The sequence below is a fragment of the Magallana gigas genome, chromosome 3 (genome assembly GCF_963853765.1).
Source record: "Magallana gigas chromosome 3, xbMagGiga1.1, whole genome shotgun sequence".
Taxonomy (NCBI): Eukaryota; Metazoa; Mollusca; class Bivalvia; order Ostreida; family Ostreidae; genus Magallana; species Magallana gigas.
In genome coordinates, this window is record NC_088855.1 from 12,607,833 (window position 1) to 12,635,264 (window position 27,432).

Consider the following 27,432-nt stretch of genomic DNA (forward strand, 5'->3'; position numbering starts at 1 on the left):
TATTTACTGTACAATGTTCAAAAGTATACTTATTACAAAATATTTTTCATAAATAAAATACATGTATATTGGTATTAAGGGAATTTAATGAAATGTCCAGCAAAATCCTCGTAGACTGGCACAGAGTCCAAATAAATGAGAAAATACCCTAAAGTCTCCATACATATGTACAGTATATATAGCATTTTTTTTAGAAATAGTTGTACTCAACAACAAGAAAGAAATGTAGATATGAATTCAAGTTTACACTTTTATTACTGCTAAGGGGTTTGTTCAGTTGTGTCTTCTGTAGTGTGAAATACCTGTATACATTCCTACATGTTTTATATAAGTAATTAGGAATCATTCTTTGAGTATTATGAGGTGATAATTTCGGTCGGGCGTGATCAAATCCAATAAAGCCCGAAGTGCTTTATGATAGATTTGATCACGCCCTGACCGAAATTATCACCTCATAATATTCAAAGAATGATTTCTTATTACTTATATTTATATAATTTTAAGCCATAATTGTATGATTAAATATTTAAATATAAACAAGAAAATCCCGCTGGTGCCCCAATTTGAAGTTATGAGTTATATAGTACAAAATCGATATGTAGTGTTATCACAGGCAAAGACACTGGAAAATGTTAAAATATACAGTTATCAACACTGTGATCCTAAATCTTAGACTAAGTATTATCATAACATGCAGTGTCTGAAATGTGTCGGCAAAAAAAAAGTATATCCGACTGAAGAGGTCATGTAAGGGTAAGTGGAAATAGTGTCCTTGCATAGAAAAGATATTGTTCTCAAATGGGCATTGCCTACTTGTTTGTAACAATTGAAGTGTGTTTCATCAATATGTCTACAAACATGTTTGTTTGTTTCTTCTTGTATGGTACAATTTCACCCCTATTTACAATGTTACACAAACAACGTGATAGCGTTCAAATGAGTAAGGAACACTGAAGGCTTATCAAGTATGGATAAATGCCAGACAGATAGGAAATGAATGAGACAGTTTGAAGTAACAATCCTACCATTGGCCATTGCACAGTGTACATGTACATGTATACCAGGGTTAGATGGCAATGTGCGGTAAAATTGTATTCGTATTAAGCTCATTGCTGTTAAATTTCTTCGTAATTCCTTGTACATGTATATTCAAGTCCAGAATCTTTCTTGGAAAGTATTATCAAAATTGCCGAGATGCTACTTAACAAGCTGTCGACATGGTTTGCAGAGATACCTACTCCGAAGTATTGAAGATAACAGGGCATTAAAATAGCACAAAACATAATGTCATAGTTAAACTCACAATATAACTTATACATGTATAAAGAATATGTAATGCCTCGTGTGACTAGTAGGAAATACGACTTTCCTCTCAATAAATTAGAATAACTCAAAGGAACGATATGTTCACAAAAATCATTAAAGATATTACACAAAGGTATCCTGAAAATTATCACTAGTAAATTACTATTCATCAAAGTTTCAGACCATTGCAAATGGCAGGAATTGTATCGAAGTATGTGTTTATATCAGTCTATCTTTCATTTATTCGATGGTCATATTAAGTATCATCTTAGACTTTTTGTTAAGGGATAATCGTTAGGGTATAACTCAAATCACGGTCATCTATTTACAATTTAACTACCAGATATTATACTCCGAGTTTTAACAAAGAATGTAGATAGTGCTTGCTGTGTGCTTGGACAGAAAAGTGCGGTTTCCGATTTACATGTAGATTACGTCCCCACAATGAATAATCCTCATCAGAATTTCATTTTCATTTACATATACATGTACTGGCATTGTGTCCTACATACATTCCTTTATAAGAAAGCCTTTGGACGGGAGAACGGGTTGTAACGGGTCTCTCACTGCTGGACAGTTCATCATTTATTTGATTGTTTTATTCCAAAACTTGACGCAACAGTATTTTGCTGAACAACAAACGACTATTTAACAATATATAAATGTTAATTACATATTAACTAGATAATCAGGACAGTGTACCTCAAATTGTCAAATCAAGCGAACTGCGCATGCTTCTCCAGTACATATATGTAGATCTACGAAACATCAATCTAGAAATTCCTTGACATTAAAATTGCATTGTTGCGCTTTTGCTTGTTACAGATACGATTTAATACATTTTACCCTTGCCATTTGTATCTCGCTTTTAAAAGCCAAACATTATGCACATCATATAATTGAATATTTTAGTTCATATTTTTATTATCCAACACAAAAAAAACTAATGAGGTGGAAAATTAAAGAAGAACCACACATTCGACATAAACCATGGGTTACTCCACAGTTAAAAGAAAAATACAACAAATACAGATATTATCTTAACTTGTTCAACCGGGATAAAGGGAGCGGTAATCACAGCAATCTGATGCAGTCAAAGAAAGAATATAAAACCCTTGCTTCTAAACTGAAGCGACAGTACATGCGTGCCGAGGGAAACATGCTTAATCAAATTCGTAGACAAAATCCCAAGTTATTTTATAAATATTTCCAAAATAAGAAATCTCATAAATCGGATGTCGACTCAAGTACATTTTTTAACCATTTTAAAGAGTTATCGTTAAATCGAAACGTGATGACGACGGCAACGGAAAACGTAAGGAGTGATAATTCGGCTGTGTTTGATGAACTTGACCAGGAAATAACAGAAGGAAATAGAGACGGCAATATCAAACCTTAAAAGAGACAAAAGCCATGGAACAGACTTGCTAATTAATGAATATTTCATTGAATTTAAACACAACCTCCTCCATATTGTACACAATTTATTAAATAGAATTTTACAATCTGGTATTTTTCCTAAAATGTGGGCAAAATCAGTAATTGTTCCAGTTTTTAAGAAAGGTGACTCGACAGATCCAAATAATTATAGGGGTATAAGCCTAATAAGCTGTTTTTGTAAACTTTTTACTTCAATTTTAAATAACAGGCTTATAAATTGGGCTAATGAATACAATGTTATTACAGACGCTCAATTCGGGTTTCAACCCAACATAGGAACTGCAGAGGCTATTTTTTGTTTGTCTTCAATCATTAATATGTCTCTACGAAATAAAAAAAGATTATATTGCTGTTTTATCGACTTCAAAAAAGCATTTGATACTGTAGAGCGTCTTAAACTTTGGCAAAAACTTGATATGTATGGTATCAGAGGAAAGTTATTAAATGTTATACGTTCTATGTATGAAAATATGAAATCATGTATTAAGACACCAAGAATGTTATCTGATGTTTTTGAAAACTCACTTGGTCTTCTTCAAGGGGAGGTATTGTCCCCCATTCTTTTCTCATTTTATGTTAATAATTTAGAAATGGAGTTCATTAAGAATGGTAATGTCCCTTTGCAAGTACAAGAGTTAAATCTTTTTACGTTAATGTATGCTGATGACATGGTGTGTTTTGCAGAATCTGTATATGAACTTCAACTAATGTTGAACACGTCATATGATTACACTTTAAAATGGGACTTGGCCATTAATACAGATAAAACAAAAGTTGTAGTATTTAGAAATGGAGGTAAAATCAATGAAAACGAAAAATGGCATATACATACTAACCATATAGAAGTTGTAGATAAATTTATGTACCTTGGTGTTTTATTGAACTATAATGGGAATTTTAATGTAACACAAAAACAATTAGCCAGTCAAGGTAGAAAAGCAATGTTCTGTCTAAGATCTAAGGTTAGGCAATTGAATTTAAATGTGGAAACTATGTTCTCTCTTTTTGACACTTATGTAAGTAGTATATTGAATTACGGATGTGAAGTCTGGGGAAACCACAGTGCAGGTGACATTGAGAAAATACATTTAGAATTCATAAAAAATGTTCTGTGTGTTAGAAAAAATACAAATACGTCTATGGTGTATTTTGAAACTGGCAGGTTGCCTTTGAAGATTGTACGCTATTTTCGGATTTTTAAGTTTTGGTTTAAATTATTACAAAGTAAAAATTGCATTTTGAGGTCATGTTATGATAAAATGTTAGAAGAGTGTGAACACAAATTGAAAAATGTATCAAACTGGGTGTCAAATATCAAAGACAAATTGTTTGAAATTGATTTAGGCTACATCTGGGCTGACCAACACAAAATACCGGTATGTTATAAAAGCCATTTTCTAATTATTAAGCAAAGAATAATTGATACTTTTGTACAAACTCTTTTTGCAGATATGAATAGTTCATCTAGATGTATGTTATATAAAAATATTATTGACCATTTTTCACTGCAATATTATTTGGTGAAACCCATTCCTTGTATTTACAAAAAACAACTCAGTAAAATCAGAATGTCTTCACATAATTTATCCATAGAAAGTGGACGCCACAGAAATATTGTGCGAAATAACAGAATATGTGAATTTTGTAAATCCGACATTGAAGATGAATATCACTTTGTCTTAATATGTCCACGATACCAGCAATTAAGAGCCAAATATATAAAAAATTACTATTGGAAAAAACCATCAATGTATAAATTTATACAGCTATTATGTGTAAACAATGTTAAAGAACTCTGTAACTTAGGAAAATTCTTGCATCATGCCTTCAAACTACATGTTGGCTAATATACTATTTTTTTAAAAAATTGTAATTAAATTGATGTGTTGAATTGACATTCTCCAATGTTATCATCACTGTATTACATATTCATTGCTATTACCATTTGTTAGTAAATCCATGCAATGTGCTGCACATATTATTTATAAAAATTTCATATGCAATAAGATGTATGTCTTACGCAATAAAGAAAGTTGAAGTTGACTGATGTTAATTGTTTTTGTTTTGATAACACTACTATGAATATCGTCGGTATTGTTAGCATTTGGCACTTATATACTTTAAATTATTATAACATTTTTATCAATTCAATTAATTATACATCATCGGAAACCCACGGCCAGTCTCGCATACGCTTGCTCAGTAAGCGTATGCGAGACTGGCCGTGGGTTTCCGACGATGTTAATTATACGGAATGTTTCTTTTGTCACACTTCATGTGAATGCATCGTACAAACGTCTGTACCATTCAACAAAATAATAATATATTTATTTATTAATAACATTGTGCAATTAAAATTTGTTTAAACTGGTTTTACAACAGTGTTTTGTATAAAAATGATGGTTATAAACTGATAGCTGAGAACAAATTAAAAATATTGAATAGATTTAAAAAAAAATGTTATACATGTAGCCCTTCATTTATCCTTTATGGCGCCAAATAAACAGAATGAGTGTATTGGTCACTGTAGATATACAGGTTTATATCTATTTTACGAAATTAAAATATTTTTAAAAAGGAAATACATAACACGCTGAAATGAAAATAAACGAAATTAAATTATTTGGAAGGAATGTGAATTTTTAACAGCCAATTTTATAAGCAGACATGTGAATCATTTTACGAAATCATCCTTAATTTCTCTTGACGAATTTCCTTATTATTGCCGTGTTAGGGATGCCTAGTATTATAATCATTTTAGATACAAATCTTTTAGTTTAATTTTGTCGTTGCAGAAAGATTTCCGCAAACTCTAAATGATTATCGCGCTAAAATTCCACGATGTGTTATTTTTTTGACAAAGGTAATATGATTAACATGAGTAATTTGATTAATTGTTTACGGAAGGTTTAACAAGCCGTGAACCCCGTCTCGAGACGACCAGTTATCTATCGCATGCACTTCCCCCTTGTAATCATAATCAAATTGTAATTATTTCGTACTTGACAGATAAATGTTGTGTAGGATTACTAATTCTTAATGGTATCAGTTGGCCTCATAAAAAACCGCACTGCTTATCAATGTTAAAAAAATCGTTCTCTCTCTCCCTCTCTCTTTTCTCTCTTTCTCTCTGTAATGAATTGTTTGGATCCACTATCTATAAAACATGATGATATATCTTTTTTTTTTAAATTACTCTATTGCATATATACTAGTATACACAGGAAACAAAATTAAGAGTCGTTAATCACGGCAAACGGGACAGCATTCAATATTTCGCCGAGGAGAGCAATCACCAATATCTTACCGACATCGATAGCCAGAATATTCTTTCGATTTATATTCAGTTTGATGTACATGTAAATTTGCACAGTGGAAAATGAGAAGTTTTAACGGTGCGGGATTTCTTAACGTCAAAGGTATTTAAAATCCTCCACAGAAAACTGTTTGTCATGCGTGTTATCAAATACATACCATTTTCTCTCTGAAAAATTGTCCCCATCCATCTCAACTACTACTAAGTGCGAGGATTTTCCGAAAATTCTGTTTTAATAAAACATGAAGCTCAACATATGGCAAGCTACAGTACATGTACATAAGGCAATGCATCAATTGAAAATATGTTGGAGGCATTCTAAGTAGGTTCGTATAAATGATCGGTGTGTCCTGAATATTGAGAAAATACTAATAGACCGTAGCATCCACATCCATGCAATAATACATGTATATACATGTAGTTACAACAAACTAAATATATCGTGATGCATTTATCAAATATTTGCAGAAAGGATACTTTAGCGAGTAGAAAACGGTTTATAAGGTTATACTTGTGTCTTTTACTAATTAACAATTTTTAATTGCCAATGAGTCTATGACTGATTAATTATGGACTCATTGGCAATTAAAAATTGTTAATTAGTAAAAGACACTTGTATAATGGTAATTTAAAGGTTCCGGGATTCCTTTCTAAGTTTCACTCCTCGCATTGTAGGACCCCGAAAGATAAACATTATATTGTTTTTGTTAAGACTGTTTTTAAAATCTTACATATGCTTAACGCCCATGTAATTCTAATACATTGCACCGAATGTGTATTTAATATTTAGCGTGTCATTATTTTATCGCAGGAGGGGTTTAGTTTAGTGTAAAATCTCCAAACCGATGTAAATATTAACCAAGATCTCAGAGAACCTGCAATCTTGATTTTACGTTCGCTAGGTAGTGTATATTAAATACTTTTTAAACTAGGTAGCACAAATTTCTGCTGACTAGGGGTACAGCAAAACTGGCAAACATATAACTATTGTTACTTTGATCCAAAATTCTTGTTTCAAAAAGTGTTGAAACACGTGATATTTTAGACTTGAATAGTAGAATCTTTATTTATTTAGCCAATTTGTTTACCAGAGAGGTAATTACGGGAGCTGAAAGTTATACCTCGCACTGTATCATTGCATTAAAATGAGGCCTTTTAACGGCCTACCTGCAAGACACTTTATATTCATTCAGAATGACGCCTTTCTAGAGATCTAGCTTGAAAGAGCCTCGATCATCAAATATAAAGTGGTTCGTAAAGAATCCATGTTTGAGTTTTTATACCATTGTCTGATTTTATCTTCAAATTTTGATAAAAAGATGTTGCACCCTACTTTTACACGTGTTTGCATATCTAATGATAATTACATAATTATACACGTAACATTGCTTTCATCAACTGTAACACTATATTATACTTTTTCACCTTATTGTTATAAGTTTGGTCGATACGACTTGGAGACAGTGACGTTTATTAAGAATTCGTCACATTTCGAAACTTTTAAACAGCATTATGTAAAACAAAAAATGTATAACCTTCTTATATCCATTGGACTTAATTGTAAGAGCTAGAACAGATCTAGATTTAATTCACCAGACGTTTTTAAAAACATGTCATTCTATACATACTCGTAGGTGTCACCTACCCCTTTGAAATCAAATTGAAAGAGTTTGTTTTGTGCATTTTGTGCGACAATAGGGCTGTTTATTTTATAACCCTCTGGCAATTTCTACGACGCAAATACAAATGAAATCCTACCTTTAGATTTATATCAATAAAGTTATAACACGAAAAACAAGTACTATACCTAATTTTCACGTACCCATGGATTAACTTGAAATTGTTAATTAAATTTTTGGAAGGGTGTTTCACATTGTGAAATTAAGACATTTGAACTGTATTCGTAATTATTGCGTAAATTTACTAAATTCCACACTGTCTTAATCCCACCTGAGGCACAGTCACAGATGAACATCTAATTATATAATCTTTTTATTGACATCTGTTTATATTTATTGACACTACATCTTTCCATCTTATTGCATTTAAAACTTTTATGTACATATACTAGAATGTCATGAATTACTCAAAGAGATGTTTGTTAATCTGTTTCTTTACATTTTATGTTAATCCTTCATTAAGTGATATCATGAACTACATGTATGTATGATTTTGAACTGTAAATTGTCGTCAGTTGGATTCTGACCTTCAGTGCTGATACATACATGTACCAAACTGATGTAAAAGTAGAAGTTTGGGGAAATTAAAAAAAAAATGTAAGGTAGTATGGGACACCTCCTTACTACATGTAAGACTTACTTTCAATAGAAATGAAAAATTAAATCAAGTAAAATTTTTATAAATATCTTCTTTCCCAAACTTGTAAACGTAGCGCATTGGGTTAGAACGATAGAAAACCGCTGGTTCATTAATTCATAATTTTTCTTTTTTCAAAAAAAATTTGAAAATTATTTTTTTTTAAAAATTGTGAAGTTTCAATATTTCTAAACCGGTGAAAGTACTTAGATTATTATACACTTTCACCGACATAAATATCGACGGGTATTTAATACCACCTTAAATTCTTGTAGTATTGCAGATTTTTTACTCACACTCATAACTGCAACTATTCGATCAACACTGACGTAAAATAAGTAATAAAAAACTTCGACAGATCAAAAACATTACCATCAATATAAGATTGATAATCATAAATTAATCATACGAGAAATATAAGCATGCCTTCCGGATTCAGACTTCAAATTATTGTGACCAAATTTGCTTAAAGTGCATTCGAGTTATTATGCCTACGAATAGATATTTCAATGCATCTCATTATAATGTATACAACCTCGGCAAAAAAACAAAATCCATCTATCTAACATCGACCGGATCTTTCCTCCCAGCGTATAAGTATAAAGATCGCAGGAATACTAGACCTTTGTTAAAAAGATACGCCTGATTGCGGAATACGCTACACTTGTTTACGAGAGTGAGATCTGGATGCATGTTTGTACCCACTGATTGCGCAGTGGTAGCAAGACAGTTAGGGACTGCAGGTCAAAGACACTGTAGTGAGTCGCACGGTTGATGTGACACACTCTTTAGTCTTCACTGTCCGTTTTAACGCGTCCCTGTCACATTCTTTCTCCCTCCCCTAGACCTTGAATCGATCGCGTGTCGATGCCCAGCACTGTCCGCAAACAGACCTAAATGGCTATGTCTACCAGCAAACAGAATCTGACGGCTTCGACGCTGACCATTTCGGAAAATGATGTTCATGTTGGGTAAGAGTTTTCTATAAGTTTATTCATATAGCAAGTATTTTTGATTTAAAAGGCGACCTTGTTTATAACGTTTGTTGACAATTTATTCATCATCATATCACTGTAAATTCATACGGCTACAGGGTTTGCTTAATATGTGAATTCATTACCAATGCTAGTCAAATCTACCGATGATTGATTTCTTAATTTTTTTTTACTTCATCCTTGAAATCATTTACACGTGATTAAGAATTGAAAGTTACCATTTTGCAAAAAGTGACAGTACTAGTTTTTTAAGTAATTAATTTATCAAAAAATTAATTATGTATGCCATTTAAAAGACAATTAAGATCATCTTAGAAAAAAAACATGATTATTTTCTTTCATGATTAACGTCCTCGATAAATCTTCAAATGGAATGTACTGCAAAAATCCTCGTCCATCTTCCTCTTCACAATTGAGTTCTTTTTATTGTTTTTCGTTCTTTTGGCGGAGTTTTTAATCTTTGGTTATAAAACCACAAGTGTGGGCCTGCGATGTTCGGACGAAGGAACGGTCATCTCGTCGCCATACATTCCGCGTATAAAACCGTTATCTTTTGAACCGGAGATTAACTAATCGTAAATAAACACTGTAATTATACAGCGCATTCCCTGTCTCAATCCGAACCATAATGACCAAAGATGGACAAACGAAACGCAGAATACTCCAGGTAATATTTCATTAGAAACTTTTTTTTTATTAATTGATTAACTTTGCTTAATTCATATTTTTTCTATTAATTAGCTTGTCCGTAATGTCGAATGAAGTGCACATCATTCTATAATGTTTAAAACTTGACGTTTAATGCTATTGTGTTGTTTTTGAAAATGTAAGACTGGTGATTAAGAGGGAAAAGAATTGACGATCCTTTTTTCCTAATAAGCTGGTAGAGGAAGGAAATTCAATGCACTTGCAATATATTTTACTTAGGATCTGTAAGAATTTATGACTTAAAAAAGAGAGATGGTTTTTTTTTTTATCTCTGACAAATGCTCAGATCCTCGTTCAGACATGCGGAGGAGCAGTGGGTATTTTGTCACCTAGTCTATGTCAATGTTTACTCTTTCTTTGGATACCCTTTGAAACACGTGCTTTATAACAAGACAGAATGCCGCATTCCCTTTATACTACGCCACTGAGAAATGGTACCGTTGATCCCGATGTCCTTAACCCCGTTTTCTTGGTATATTCCTCAGCCGTTTCTACATTTTGGTCGCGTTACTTAATCGTTTAGATTTGCGGCATCGTTTTGTACACAAAATAGTCCGTTTAAAGCATTTTGTACTTAGAAAAAATAAAATGAAAAAAGTTTGGCGCAATGTATCAGAAAAAAAGATCTGCATGGGTAGTAGCAACTGAACACTAAATAACATGTGAACAAATCCATACACAGGGAACCAATTACTTGTAAACCAATTTGAGCGACAAACATACAATGAACAAAATGAATCCTTAAGTGTTACATCAGCTAGGAGCCAATTTAAAACTCTAAAAAAGAAACTAGATTTGATCTTTTAAGCGACCGTACAATCCTTTTACTAAAGCGAAAACAATATGTAAACAAAGTCATAAAGGACATTATTTGTATAACACTGCAGTATTGTGCCTCTGTTAAAATAATAATTATTGTGCTTGTAAAAGTGTGTATGATTTCTGGTACATGTACAAGTGCATAGTGTACATGTACATGAATTTACTTGTCAAATGATATCACTAATTTTAAAATGCTTTTAAATACAGTTCACCATCATTTGACTCTCAAATCATTTGAGTACACATTATCTTGATACTCGCTCCACTTATCCTGACAACAGGCTGTTACTTATCCTGACAACAGGCTGTTACTTATCCTGACAACAGGTTGTTTCTTATCCTGAAACAGGTTGTTACCTATCCTGACAACAGGCAGTTACTTATCCTGACAACAGGTTGTTTCTTATCCTGAAACAGGCTGTTACCTATCCTGACAACAGGCTGATACTTATCCTGACAACAGGTTGTTCCTAAGTTGTATGTTTTGTTTCAGTATCAAAGACTCGAGGAAGGAGTCCAGGTCGAACGGGATTTACTGTGTACTGATATTGGCTCTGGCCGCCATTATAGCCGTCTCTGTGGCGTTGGCGGTTGTCGTCATTAGAAATGAAGAAAACGACAATGATTCTTCTCAAAAAGCAGAGGCGGGGGCCAACATGCAGACACCCCACGCCTTACCCTCCACGACAACCGACCCCAACATCATCACTTCCACCCGGGGTACGAGAAAGTCTGTCAGATATAATATTTTCCGCGTTTTCCTACAATTGCATTGTATTCTTTTTTTATGGATTGTGTTTCTGTCTCTTTTTTTAGAAGTCTGTAACTCTCCTGAGTGTGTTCGAGCAGGTTAGTTTATGCTATATATTGTCTTATGAAAACAATAGTTAAACGTTCCTATGTCTTCACAAGTACAGTTGTTGGTTTATCTACATGTAGCTAGTTAGTCTAGTCAAGTCTCGTTCTCATTATGTAATGCTTAGATATTACTAACTACGAGCCTGTTAGTTAACAAATTGTGTCTCGGTATGATTTCTTTGTTTTACAATTTGTAAGTTTACTGCCCAAACAGTTATAATGCACACTGTGCATTTTGCAAGTAATATACATGTATAAACTATTACATGTATATGAATGAATATAAAAAAGAATGAATAAATAATACAAAAATAAATACATACTAGTAATTAAAAAAAATTGCCTTTCCTTTCAGCCTCCAGTTTACTCAATTCTATAGACCCCAAAGCAGACCCGTGTAACAATTTCTTCCAGTTTGCGTGTGGAATGTGGCGAAAGAGGCAAGTGATACCGGAAGACAAGTCCATCACAGGTGTATTCTACCAGGTGGATGATTCCGTGGATATCATCCTTAAATGTAGGTACCTGTGTGCTCCAACTCAACAGGACAATGTTTATCTCTTTATATACATTATATAAAAAGGTTTATTTTATCTACTAAATAGTGATTGATTAAAAAATGCATGCCTTATTTTAATTTGAGGTTTTTATAATTTCTTCCGCTTGTCTGACAATGATAATTGAAGGCTAATATACTAGAGGCGTTTGCACTTTGCACATGTAACGTAAAAAACAGTAATGTTATTAAATTAATGTTATGTTGATGTAATTAAATAATCTAATGGAAAATGACAGATTTATTGGAGAAGGAGATAGAAGACACTGACATTGAAGCTGTGAGGAAAGCCAAGAGGTTGTACCGGTCGTGCGTTGATCTAGGTATGGATGTCTTATACAGGGACCAGTGTTAAAGATTAATAATAACATGTCTTCGATTTGCATAACTTTAATTTATATTTTTAGATCCCTTTTGATTGAGGAAATTCCGATATTTCTTTAAATCGTTAAAATCTTTAGCGGTATTTGTAAAAAAAAAAATGTGTTTCTCTCGGAAAGTTAATCAACAAATATACTTACAGTGTACTCGTGATGGTGAATTTATGTTTAGAAAACAATTTATTAATTATTGACACTCGTCAACAGCCATTTTACAGTATATATTTACATCCACCAAGTGTGGTTCCCTCTATTTCTTATGAGCATTCATTGTAATTCATAGCTATGTAGAAATTGACAGGACTGAAATCTAGACGCGCTTTTAGCAACCTAAGAAAAATCCTGGACTGCATGAAATAATTATGTTGATGTCAGGCTCACATTCCCATAGGAAACAATTTTGGTTGTGTTTTTTTTTAACGCATTAATGTTCATTAACGGTAATTTAGTTAATTTCACTTGCTTTTTACAATCAATTTATTTATTTGTTAAAAGAAAGATGTAAATATAAACAATAAAATGCGTTCTTTGATGATTCATGCGGTCTATGAAGGTAGCAATCATTGCAGAAAAATCACATTTCATATCCCGCATGAATCACCACATAAAGTATTTTATTGCTTAAAACATGTATAAACAACTGTGATATTTAATGTATACCGTATGCAAGTTAATATTTTGCGTTATTGCAGATAAATAATGTACCAAGATTTTCCTAACAATCAGTTTTCTTCAAACTAAAACTCCAATCCCTTTAGAATATCTAAAAGGTGGGAACTACTTGTACAAGATAAAAAATCACCAAGGGTTCAAAAGTTTAAAATCCATCCGTGTACTTGACAATGAATAATGGCTCAAATTTGACTTGTCGTATAAAAATTATATCGTTTTTGACGCCTGTTTGATTTATACCAACTGGTACCGTCTTTTATAACTTTACAGGTTTTTTTTAATTTTTCGGCATTGACAACTATCTTTAACTGCTATCTGAGTAATCTGACACCGTTGAGGCTAAATGAACTCAAAAAGATCTGCTCCTCAGGTGCCCCGAGAAGTCTGTTGATTCAGTGTAATGAGATCAATTTGTTTACACCACCTGTGTATTACAACGTGGTATTTTTACACAACAGTTGTGGAAAGTGATGGAAAAACAATCAGTCCCAGGAAATAAAACAATCAGTGCGAGAATTAGAGGATAACGAAACGGCAAGGCGTATAATTGAAACCTGAATTGTTTGTATGTAGAAGAGTGGTGATTTAGTTAGCAGGTTTCCTGACCGAGTGCATAGTATTTGATATATTATTTTTAACTCTGGATGACCATAAACACAATTGTGAAAATAAAATATTCCTGTGTTTATAACTTTTCTTTTGAATAAAATGTTTTCCTTTTTTAATCATTTGTATATCATTTACTTCATGTATTTATAAAATGTTTGATAACAGAACTTTTTAAGGAGGGAACGAAATGAATACATAATTATGCTTATATGATAATTTAGATATGTAACTTTCCTATTAAACTTAATATCTAGGTTTCCACCCTTCCGTCAAATACCTTTTTAGCTCACCTGAGCTGAAAGCTCAAGTGAGCTTTTCTGATCAAAATTTGTCCGTTGTCTGTCGTCGGCGTTGGCGTTGTCATTGGCAGCGTTGTCGTTGTAAACTTTTCACATTTTCTTCTTCTTCTCCAGAACCACACTGCAGATTTCAACCAAATTTGGCACAAAGCATCACTTGGTGAAGGGGATTCAAGTTTGTTCAAATGAAGGGCAACGCCCTCTTTAAAGGGGAAATAATTGAGAATTATTGAAAATTTATTAGTATTTTTCAAAAATCTTCTTCTCAAAAACTATTTGGCCAGAAAAGCTTTAACCTGTGTGGAGGCATCCTCAGGTATTGTTGATTCAAGTTTGTTCAAATCATGGACCCGGGGGTAGGGTGGGGCCACAATAGGGAAAAGTTTTACATAGGAATATATAGAGGAAATCTTTAAAAATCTTCTCAAAAACTATTAGGCCAGAAAAGCTCAAATTAAAATGAAAGCATTCTGAGGTAGTGTAGATTCAAGTGTAGATTCAAGTTTGTTCAAATCATAGTCCCTGGGGATATGGCGGGGCCACAATGGGGGAATGGAATTTTACATAGGAATATATAGAAAATATCTTTAAAATTCTTTTTCTCAAAACTATTAGGCAAGGAAAGCTCAAATATCAGTGGAAGTATCCTCAGATAGAAAAGATTCAAGTTTGTTCAAATTATGGTCCCCGGGGTATGGTATGAAAACTCGGGTTATGCAAATTTAAGTTTGATGAAACCATGATTTCCTAGAGAAAGGTGGGGCCACAAAATGGGGTGGGGGTATATAGGATTAGAGAAAAATCTTCTTAGAGGTATAACAACAAAAGGGGCTTGGTATTTACCAAAAAAAGATGTGGATAAAACTTGGCAGATTTTCAATTTTTTTTAGCAAGATCTACTGTACTTAGTTGTCATGATATTTTGATTTTGATACTTTAATGCTAATTTGATCAGAGTTCAGGCAATTGTTGCTCAGGTGAGCGATGTGGCCCCCGGGCCTCTTGTTGTTATTTTTTACATACAGGTATATTTATAAATCTCGTTATCTCGCATGTAGTCGTGCTTGTCACATTTGTGAAGAACAAACGATTCGACACAAACCATGCATATTAAGGTCGGGATAAAACTGGTTTTTCGACGAAGCCTTTCCCGTTCTTCAGATGTGATTAATAAGCCATTTATTCTCAACGACTCCAATATATTTAGCATCAAACGAATGTTATTTTTTGCACCTTTAAATACAAAAAGGTAGTCTTTACATCAACGTGTTCAAAAACACACCGGTACCAGCCTTAAACTTCCCAGGGATTAGCAAATTTTTAGAATAAACGCAGAGTCAAAATAAATATACCAGCTGTTTATATTATGGGAGAATCATAATAAGGATAAGAAGCGCATGTAATTTAGATAATTCGTTAGGAGGATGACTAGGTTGAAAGTTTTGAAACCGGTAGGTTCACGCAAATATTACGATTATAATCGCGACAAGATATGAATTATGAAGAACAAATCACGGGTTAAGTGATTCGGTGATGTCGCCAGTCCAAATGTAGGTTAGACCGAGTCTAAATCGAAATCAAGTTATTTTTTTTTCAATTTGATGACTTGTCTTGCAGATGCTATAGAAAAAGACAACTTCACTTCAGCAAAAAGATTGATAAAGGAACTCGGTGGTTGGCCCGTATTGAGCGCGGCCTGGAAAGAAGACACGTTCAATCTAATTGGACTTTTGGAAAAAGTTAGGCTTTACACCAATAGTCCACCTCTGATGGACATGTACGTGTATGATGATTCAAAGAATCCGACAAGAAATATTCTCTATGTAAGAAATAGTATTTACGTTAACTTTGTTTTACCGTATTAATGGAATTTAAGCTTTACTTCTTCCGGGTTTTTTTTTAAATAAAGTATATTCATGCCAATCACCGATTGTTGCAGATCCATATAACTAAAGTATATTTTTGAAAATTAGATCGACCAGCCTCAGCTTGGATTACCAGACAGGGAGTACTTCCTGAGGGGTAGGAATGACCGGAAGTTACTGGCATATCAAAAATACGCTCAGGAAATGGCGGTCATTTTCGGAGCCGAGGAATCAACAGCATCCGAAGATATGAAAGATGTTGTAGATTATGAAATCGAAATTGCAAACGTAATATTCCATTCTATTCATTGTTTAATTATGTTGCATTTGAAGTAGAATTTTTTTAACGAATGAGATAAAATTCCTTTTTTGGTGCTGCAATTAGATATTGTAAGGTTAAATCGTAATATAAACTAAAACGTTCATTGTGATAATGTAAAAAAAAACATAATTCATACATCATGTTTATTCTAGTCATAACAGCGTTTCCAAAAACTGATTTATAATTCATGTTTCTTTATGTTTTGTGATCGTGTTGCAGTCCACCATGCCATCCGACGAGAGACGTGACGATGAGAAGTTGTATCACAAAATGACGATAGGAGAGCTCCAGACCAAGTACCCCAATGTAACTAAAAAAAAGCAAATTAAATAGCACTATAAAATTAGAATTAATCAAAAGACCATTAAGGTCAGTAGTTATACTGTCATAGTCATCTTTCAGTGCGAGTTTGGACAGTAACAGCAATGACATACACTGTGCAATAATTGTATGTTCAAGATTTTCCAAAAAAAAAAGAGTAACATGTTAAATATGTTTTTGTACTACACGTGTCCTATTATGTTTCATCTACAGTTTCAATGGCTAGCTTATTTTCAAGCCACCCTAAGCCGTGATGATCTCAACATCAGCGTGAATAGTTCGACACCTGTGATTAACAGAAACCCGGATTATATGGAAAAAATTGTTAACAAACTAAACACAGAGAATAAAAGGTATACAAAAGAAAGTTTAAAAAATTATGAATTGTAATTATGTTTAAACCAATTAATTTATTTTGAAATATTATATGAACTGAGAGTTTTGAACTAATATAAATGTATCAATTCACTTTGTTTTAAGCTTTCGTGTTTTTTTTTCAATATCAGAATTATACAAAACTACGTCATTTGGAGAACTATGAAATCGATAAGTGGAGCTTTACCTTCAAGTGTGAGAGATGCATACGGAACATACAGAGAGGTAACAGAATACAAGTAATGCAATCTTGATGAAAGAAAAAGTTCGAGTTTTAGTAGTCAGATACTAGAATGTTATAGGAAATATCCCTTTCTAAAATTTTGTTAAAAGTACGCGTTCCGAGAAAAAATATGAATTGAAAAGTAATTCATATTTATTATAACAAGGATATCTCTCTCTCTCTCTCTCTCTCTCTCTCTCTCTCTCTCTCTCTCTCTCTCTCTCGTTGATTACACTGTACATACCAGTGTTTTCTATGTATAGGCACTGATTGGATCTGCAGTACAACCCCCTCGCTGGAAGACCTGTGTGGGCGAAGTTAACAGTAAGGTAGGACTGGCCGTGGGGAAACCCTTCCTGGAGGAGACTTTTGACAGCCAGGCAAAATACAAGGTAGAATCTCGCGTTACTACATTGTTCTTCATCTAATAGTTTAGTCTGTCATAACAATGGCCATAAAGCATAATTATGCGGAGTTTCATATTTTTTATTGTGAAATTTGAAAATATCACAACCAGTATCACGTTAATTACCAAATAGGTTTCTATTTTTTTTCTGTCAATAAAGATATATAATTGTATTTTTTAAACAATTTCGATAAAGATAATCATAGCAATTACAAATATAAGTTTAAAAAAATAAGCTTCGTTGACTGAAAATTAAACTATTTATCTCCCTATTATAGTAATATTTGATCGTGAGCTAACAATATTTTTTAACGAATTCTGTTTCTGAGGTCTCTTCCAAGAAAATTAATGTTGATTTATCACAAAAAGTTTTTCTGTGTAAGACTTGGTTTTTATGATGTATTTTTGAAACAATTCTTTTAACAATTAGCCTAAGCTGTTTATGACGGTTTCCTGGCGACATTTTCCTTATAAATAACAAACTAATTTAGGGTCATATCTAAAATTTCTTTCCTGAATACAGGCAGATGAAATGATAGAAAATTTGCGGTCAGCGATGAAAGATTTATTAAGGAAGAATCAATGGATGGACAAGGAAACCATAGCCAGGGCTATACAGAAGGTACTCAGTGTCATGTTGACAAGCTATAGCTAGACATGTTTTCATGTGGGTCAAATAATGCAACAAATATGTGACTATGTAAAACTAAATATGCAAAACAGAAGGACGGTACCAGGACATGTAAATATATGTAATCTGATAACTTTACTGATTGCTGAGAGCAATGTGAGCTGCATTCTTGTTGAATTTTATTTTTACGAAATTGTTATTTCCTAAAGAATTTAACAGAAATATTTTTGTGGGAAAAGTTGTTTAGAAGCAAAACTTGAAGCAAAATTGAATTATTGTCGTCTTGTATACAACTTGATCTGCTATATATTTTTTCAAAGAGAAATCTTTCTTCTAACAAAAATTAATGATTTTTTTCAAATCTTATTTATCATAAAAGTTACATGCAAACTTATCATAACAGCAGGTTTTTGCAGCAAAATACAGCACATATTGCTTTAAAATTATTAAATACATATACATGTATATTCAAGATTTAACGTAATGTTTAAACTTATGATTATAATTTTATCGAAGAGAATTACATATGAATGCGTATTTCTGCATACTTTTCAGGCAGACCAAGTGCAGTCAAGAATCGGGTACCCGTCAACAGTTAAAAATGACACGTTTCTGAACGAGAGGTATAAGGATGTAAGTAAATAATATAATTATGAAATAAGGTTTCAAAATAAGTTATTAATAATAAAATTATTGCATTATAGCTAATTGTGAAACCGCTTTGTTTGTTTTTTCGATAGCGTTTTATTGATGTTTGGGGAAAAAATGCTTTTCGTTAAATAAGATTTTTAATAAACATATTCTTCCTCTGATATTCTGATACTGTATTTCCAGTATGAGTTTGGTGAGACAAATTATTTTGACAACGTCTTTGTGTACTCCAAACTTCAAACGAAGGAGAACCTCCAAGAGCTGCCAAAACCGGTGGACAGAAACAAGTAGGTTAAGTCGAGGTCACAGAAAAAGTATCCGGATGAAAGTTTACTTGATAAAAATTTCAGTTTAATCCACTGTTGGAAACGGGAAGATTATATCCAGTTCATAATTATGCATTTACAAGAGGTCATTCCTATTTCAAAGACAGAAACAAAAAGGTCACCTAAATCAGATATCATACTAAGAAGGTCAATTCTATATTAAAGACAGAAACAATCAGATCATGGTTTTTTAATAAATGAAATTTAAATGAATTTATAAGATTGACTTTCTAGATCATAGACAGATACAGTAGCAGTTGCGCATGTGATGATCAAAGTAATGTACAAAACTGGCCATATATGGCAGATATATTATATATAACCAAAATAAGCAGGTACATGTACTGTAAAGGTTGAAAACTAGGAGTATAGATTGTCCCACACATTAATTTTGTGATTTTGTGACCATAGATGGGAGACGCCCCCGGCCACGGTCAACGCCTACTACAACCCTGCCAGGAATCAGATAAGTAAGCCACAGTTCCATGTCTTATTTGTTATCTCCTTTAAAGTACATCGCTTAGATGTTTAGCAAATTCTTTGTACAATATCTAACAGTAAAAAAAAATCAGTCATGAACAGTTTCTTCTTTCATACACTCTATAATGTAACTTTTCTTGTTGTTTTTTTCAGTGTTTCCAGCTGGAATACTTCAGCCACCATTTTACAAAAACGGATATCCTCAGTAAGTAGAATGCCTGTTTGTTTTTTATAATTCAGCAACGCATTCATAATATGATATAATGCTTCCTATTTTGAAAAATTTTGGATTTTTTTTTTTTAAATTTAACCATAAACATCAATTGTTTATGACAAAATAAATTCAAAATATATTCTTATTATTGATTTGAAAGAATATGTCTTTTCTTTAAGGTACCTTAATTATGGTGGAATTGGCTACGTCATAGGTCATGAGATTACGCACGGTTTTGATGACAGTGGTAAGCCTCTTTGGACACAGTAGTAAAACATAAGTTAACACAGTGCTGTATGCAGGAAAATACTGACCACCGTTTTATTTTCGGCTCCTTTCGCTCTCGTTGTCGACAGGTGAATTAAAAACTTGGCGAATTCCAATGCCTCAAGTTATATGTATATCCCTCTTTAAAAACAATTGTGGGCGAATTCAAAAACTGTTTGCATGTGTAGAAGGGCAAAAAAAAATACAAGGCAAAAATAACCCTGTATAGAGTATATATGATTTAATTGACCCAGAAGGACACAATTTAATGATAGAGCATTATAAAAAGATTTGACTGGATTTATACCGGTATGTTTTCATTTCCCAGTAGCCTGCATGCAGTACCTTTTTGCGAGATAACAATTTAGAACAGGTGCGCATGAAATAAATTGAATCCTTGCATGATATTTGGGTCACAACTTCTACTACATACACAAAATTGACTGAATTGAAATCAAATGCTTAACTAACTCAAAAATCAATTTCGCTTTTCAATTATATTAATTTTTAATTTCGCCCAAGTAATATGCATGTACTACTTTTAAGGTAAGGTAATCCTTTTTTATTTATATGTCATATCAAAGTCAAAAAATACCCCCACCCCCTCCTACTCCCTAAAAAAATAAACCCAAGAATAACAACTGTTAAGTGAAAAAAATACCTACACTCCAAATTGATACCGTATTCCCACAAAATTTCCATTTAAAACCGCAATTACATCACCATCCATCTATCATATACCGCCTACTTTGACTACTATCTACGAATTATCGTTGCCGGGTTTAACGATAGGTTAGACAAATAATGTATCAAAAGTTACTGAAAATCTCAAATGATTAATTTATATCTATCTAACCTAAATTTATTATGTTCAATTTGAAACAAAAAATGGACTAATAGTAAGGATAGCTTGCATTTCTAAAGTAATACATCTATAGAAAATAATTTCAAGGGTTGAGCGGTAAACAGCAATATATTTCTACATGTACATAAAGTACTTGCTTTCCGCGAATTCATCAGTGATGTAGGGTTGCAAGTCGCGGTTTAAGTTTGCAATGACTGGCAGCGTTACTATACATTGGTATGGCCGTGTGGTGAACAATTATGACAGGCTTTATTTTTTTAATGCATTTACCAGAGTTATGCAATGAAATATCAACGTTTACAGGGCGCCAGTATGATGGAACTGGAAATCTTCAGCAATGGTGGACCAATGCATCCGTCACAAACTTTAAGGAGAGGGCGGACTGTATGACCAACCAGTACAGTAGTTATACAGTGGAAGAGGCAGGGAAAAAGGTAAAGTAGTTATACAGTGGAAGAGGCAGGGAAAAAGGTATAGTAGTTATACAGTGGAAGAGGCAGGGAAAAAAGGTAAAATAGTTATACAGTGGAAGAGGCAGGGTAAAGTAGTTATACAGTGGAAGAGGCAGGGAAAAAGGTATAGTAGTTATACAGTGGAAGAGGCAGGGAAAAAGGTATTAATAGTAGTTATACAGTGGAAGAGGCAGGGAAAAAAGGTAAAATAGTTATACAGTGGAAGAGGCAGGGAAAAGGGTAAAGTAGTTATACAGTGGAAGAGGCAGGGAAAAAGGTAAAGTAGTTATACAGTGGAAGAGGCAGGGAAAAAAGGTAAAATAGTTATACAGTGGAAGAGGCAGGGAAAAAGATAAAGTAGTTATACAGTGAAAGAGGCAGGAAAAAAGATAAAGTAGTTATACAGTGAAAGAGGCAGGGAAAAAAGTAAAGTAGTTATACAGTGGAAGAGACGGGAAAAAGGTAAAGTAGTTATACAGTGGAAGAGGCAGGGAAAAAAGGTAAAATAGTTATACAGTGGAAGAGGCAGGGAAAAAGGTATAGTAGTTATACAGTGAAAGAGGCAGGAAAAAAGATAAAGTAGTTATACAGTGAAAGAGGCAGGGAAAAAAGTAAAGTAGTTATACAGTAGAAGAGACAGGAAAAAGGTAAAGTAGTTATACAGTGGAAGAGACAGAGAAAAAGGTAAAGTAGTTATACAGTGGAAGAGGCAGGGAAAAAGGTAAAGTAGTTATACAGTGGAAGAGGCAGGGGAAAAGGTAAAGTAGTTATACAGTGGAAGAGACAGGAAAAAGGTAAAGTAGTTATACAGTGGAAGAGGCAGGGAAAAAAGGTAAAATAGTTATACAGTGGAAGAGGCAGGGAAAAAGGTAAAGTAGTTATACAGTGGAAGAGGCAGGGAAAAAGATAAAGTAGTTATACAGTGAAAGAGGCAGGGAAAAAAGTAAAGTAGTTATACAGTGGAAGAGACAGGAAAAAGGTAAAGTAGTTATACAGTGGAAGAGGCAGGGAAAAAGATAAAGTAGTTATACAGTGAAAGAGGCAGGGAAAAAAGTAAAGTAGTTATACAGTGGAGGAGGCAGGGAAAAAGGTAAAGTAGTTATACAGTGGAAGAGACAGAGAAAAAGGTAAAGTAGTTATACAGTGGAAGAGGCAGGGAAAAAGGTAAAGTAGTTATACAGTGGAGGAGGCAGGGAAAAAGGTAAAGTAGTTATACAGTGGAAGAGACAGAGAAAAAGGTAAAGTAGTGATACAGTGGAGGAGGCAGGGAAAAAGGTAAAGTAATTTTACAGTGGAAGAGGCAGGGAAAAAGGTATTGCATAAAATCATTTTTATTTGTGACATACATGTACTGCTATAAATATATTTACAAAAAATCTTCTTTTGAAGTACTTTCATGCTGTTTATTTATAACTTTCGAATTTTGCTTTTGTTTCATTTTTTATTTTACGCTAAATGCGCTACGCTTTGTGATAAAGCAAATCGTTCACAGGTTAAAAAACATCTATATTTCATTGAAAACCAAGTCGTTGCTGAACATTAAAGCAATCAAGATATCATAGCGATTTTGATATTCGCTTTGTTAGGTATCATTTAGGTCATGTAAATTCGTATGTTTTAAATACAAGTATCAATTTTACTTAAAATATGAAATATTTATAAATCAATGTGGTGATAATAGAGTATGACAATATTTGTATCCATAAAATATTAACAAATAAGTGATGTTTCTGTATACAGCTGAATGGCAAACTGACGTTAGGTGAGAATATCGCAGATAATGGTGGACTAAAGGAGAGCTGGCTGGTAAGATTCGATGTATTATTTTCTACCTAAAATACATGAAATTATTTGGCAAATGTTAGTTCTATAAACTCTCTCTAAATGCTTGTTTTACAATATCAAAGAAGTTATGCTAAACATTTAATGACATCAATTTCAATTCAATTTAGGCTTACGAAAAATGGTTACAGTCTTCGAGAAAGGGGAAACCTGAGCCATTCTTACCTGGTCTTGACTACACCCCCAAACAGCTATTCTACCTAAACGCTGCACATGTGTGTATATTTGTTGATAGAAATATTTTTAGAGTAGTAAAAATTCTAAAAGTCTTAACATTTTCCAACAAAAAATGTTTTTTTTATATATAAACACCTAAATAGATTTTGTTACGAAATTAGGGTTAAAATGAAGAAGGAAAGTGGTATGTTATGATGAATTGTGTTTGAAAATACCTGTTATGTAGTACTGTTACTATACATCGTCATAATGGTTAACTATAACAAATAATCTATGCATAACAAAATATGCATACATACATAACACGAAATATGTTTTAAACACATTTGCATAAGCTGATGAACCATGGGTGTTCAAGTATCAAATGATGTAGTATATAATCAAAAAGAAATTAAATTTCTTTCACTGCACCATGTGAAATCCTTGTTTTCTGTAATATGATATGCTGACTTCTTTCTTTATTGCCTATAAATGAATTTCATGCAATTATAAGAAAAGTTGAAACTTTCTATTTGATATATAGTTATCATTAATTTGCACACGTGCTTAAATACATAGTATGGCGACCATAAATTGAATTTCCTTCTTCACAACTACCATACCAATGTCCGTCCTGTGTATGAAAAATTAGTTATATTCCCTCCATATGAACATTTGTACCAAGCAATGATACATGTACATGTAGTTTGAGAATCAATGCCGTAAAATGTCATTCTCTTGGCCTATGCACTAGGTTAGGTTCATTTGGCGAGTGGTCATAATTTAATAGTATCATCAGGTATAGGAACTACATTGTCCCTTACCTTTAGATGTGCTTTAATCAAATATTAAATAAACGTAAAATAAATATAATTGTAATTTTCTGTAGGTGTGGTGTGGTTTGGTGCGACCTGACGAGGCAGCTCGTAGAATCCTCACAGACCCTCACGGGAATTTTAAATCCCGGTAAAAACTTTTTGGACAATTTACAGAAAATTGTGTCAAAATTATACATATAAAGTATTCATTGGCTTTAATTTTGTAATCATATACAAAGAAAATCCTGATTTTTTTTTAAAATTAACAAGAATATTCTTTTAATTGAGTTACAATCATTTATACAGAGTTATCGGACCTCTACAAAACAACGAAGACTTCAGCAAAGCGTTTAACTGTGCGGTGGGAAGTTATATGAATCCAAGAAACAAATGCATTGTATGGTAAAACGAGGGCTTCCTGTGCAGTATTTGCAATGAATTCCAGAATACATGTTTTTGTAATTGTTTATATGTGATTTTTTTTCATTATGTAAATCACGGCATTGAATGCCAATATATACATGTATAATACGTATCATTGTTTAGTGTAATTATACACGCATGTCTTGGTTTTTCTAATGACAATATAAGGTCCTTCTTGTAAAACTTAATAATATCTTTTGATCCAGTAGAGGTATACATATCCACTAATGCATTTTCCATAGGCGGTAATGTTAACGTTATGGTTCATAGCTCCGGCCCTAATTTTCTTTCAGCAACGAGAGACCTCTTGAATGAAAGCTCATCAAATTGTCTCTTCCCTGTTAAAATTTCGTGGTGTGAAGTCAGATTCGTTTTCAGGCAAAATGCGTCTGTATTGAAAAACTCTGAAAATGAAAGTAAAAGTAGGGAATTTCTCCGTTTTGGAAAGGGTGTACATCAAATAATATCAATTCTTTTCTTCAAATGATAATTCAATTTTGACACGTTTTTGAAATTGCAAATCCTCTTTTCAGACATGTGTCAAGCATTCTGATTTAATATGTCCCAATAAATGTATATACACTCTGCTAGTATAGGGACCATTTTGCTTAAATGCACTACTTTGTTGTCCTACCGATTCTAAAAATAGTTAAAGGGATATACCCATGTACATTGCTAATATCAGACCCCCCTTATTATAATACAATGAAGACATTTTCATGTAAATAACGGGTATTGTTACTGTGTTAATTTTATAAAATGGATTATGTAATTGTATTTAATTGTGAAGTTTTTTTTATAATGTGTAATTTATCCTGATTTAGTTGATGTTTAATCTCTAAATTGCTATTTTAACGGCAATTTGAAAAAAAAAACTTGTTTTGATATTTAAATCTTTATTTCCATTTCTTATGTCTATGCTATATTTTTATTTTTAAGAAGTCTTGTATCATGATGATTCAGCAACTACAGAACCCCAAGCAGTTTTCATTTTATTTGTGATATCATAACTAAGCTGTTTGATCTGCTTTTATAATGTACAATGTTAATGTAGTATAATCTTCAAATAACATAATTATCTTAGAAAAATAAATCTTTTACCAAATTACGCTCTCAGAATTGGCATTTTAAAAAAAATTAGGGCATGCAATAATTATGAGGTAAACAAATAAAAGTTTGCATGTATAACGACAATGGAAGTAAAAAATTATAAAGACCGGGCGGCACTACATTTTCACAATAGGAAGCAGGAAATTTGTCTCTACATATATTACACCTTTACCATATCTAACGGGTCCCAGTTTCATCCCATTATAGCAGTATTATTCCGCTACCATTACATCAGCAAGAGGTTGTGCCCATTGCGTCTTCCTTGTAGGTTCAAGGGAGTCACTAACATCACCAACCGTTCCAGAGAAGAGCAGTGTGATTTAAGCGAACCTGTCATTTTTCTTCTCCTGAGCAAGCCAGTTTGTCCAGTATATCTACTTAATTGGAATTTTTAGACTAGTCGCATTTCCCCCTCAAATATGTGTCGCTCCTATACGCAAAGTGAACAGTCAAGCAGGCTGACGCATCCTATATTTTCGATGTTGTTGTATTGTATTTTGCACTTGCAATCTACCATCATTATAGGAATAGTATCATCTATTCTAAAGTTTCAAGTCCAGATGCTTCGAGTCAGTCTTTTCAGGAAACAGGTGTATTGGTAAGGGCACGCACTTTCTTAACGTTGCATTTAGTTAATTGTCGTGTCAATACTTCCACTGCAAAAAGGAGTTTTGGTGTGTAATTCTGGCCACCCTTTAGTCGATAAGCCATGGGAATCAGAAACTGCAGGCTTGGGTATTCACCGCCCTTAATCTTGAGATTTATTGTATCATCACCCATATGCTCTTGAGGACAGAATCCCCTTGCCAATTCGCATTTATTTAAAGGCTGTTCGAAGCTAAAATGAAATCTGAAGGTTTTAATTATGTAAAAAAAATTCAACCGGGCCAAAATCAAAGCGACATCTAACACTACAGTTGATGCATTTTTGTGACGCCATGTGTGCTTCTGAATCACGTGCCACCGTATCCTTTAACAGCAAATTATATAAGTAAAGTATATTAATTCCATCGATGCAAGTAATTCATGGTATTAAATCATAATATCGCCTTTGTCTATAAAAAAAATCTTCGATAAATCATATATGTGTATTATGCAGTTCTTGCTAGAGTTTCATATAATTATTCCACTTATTTCAAATGTTGTCAAAACGCCCATCGTCGAAAATTGGCTTATTTAAACTTTTTACTTTTTGAGTTCAATTTTCAGAAAATAAGGCCAATTGGTAAGTTTTCCGCAGCATGAGTCCCAATGGTAAATGTATCTATTTTCTCTCCTAATTTCACGCAAAATACGAGGGGCGTTCAATAAATAATGTCACTAATTAGATTGCCTAAAATTGCCGCCATCTTGGATTTATTTCAAACTGTCACATCAGCTGGAAGTTTTGCTTGAAACTCATCAGTAAA

At 33.0% G+C, this 27,432-nt stretch overlaps 1 protein-coding gene across 2 annotated transcripts; it reads left to right on the plus strand.

Moving 5' to 3' along the window:
- Nucleotides 1-9,004: 9,004 nt before the first annotated feature.
- On the plus strand, nucleotides 9,005-26,022 carry LOC105341552 (neprilysin-1). Of its 2 annotated transcripts, none has more exons than XM_011448131.4 (22): nucleotides 9,005-9,348; nucleotides 11,396-11,622; nucleotides 11,719-11,751; nucleotides 12,116-12,277; nucleotides 12,556-12,639; nucleotides 15,894-16,099; nucleotides 16,250-16,429; nucleotides 16,683-16,769; nucleotides 16,998-17,137; nucleotides 17,291-17,384; nucleotides 17,646-17,774; nucleotides 18,312-18,410; nucleotides 18,975-19,052; nucleotides 19,254-19,357; nucleotides 19,808-19,866; nucleotides 20,030-20,081; nucleotides 20,270-20,337; nucleotides 21,526-21,656; nucleotides 23,415-23,480; nucleotides 23,627-23,731; nucleotides 24,562-24,638; nucleotides 24,797-26,022. In XM_011448131.4, exons 1-22 carry the CDS (start codon nucleotides 9,275-9,277, stop codon nucleotides 24,894-24,896), a joined length of 2,355 nt encoding a protein of 784 aa, XP_011446433.3. In that variant the 5' UTR covers nucleotides 9,005-9,274; the 3' UTR covers nucleotides 24,897-26,022. The 2 variants fall into 2 exon arrangements, with proteins under 2 accessions (XP_011446433.3, XP_011446434.3); XM_011448132.4 differs by lacking the exon at nucleotides 9,005-9,348 and adding an exon at nucleotides 9,890-10,039.
- Nucleotides 26,023-27,432: the final 1,410 nt, after the last annotated feature.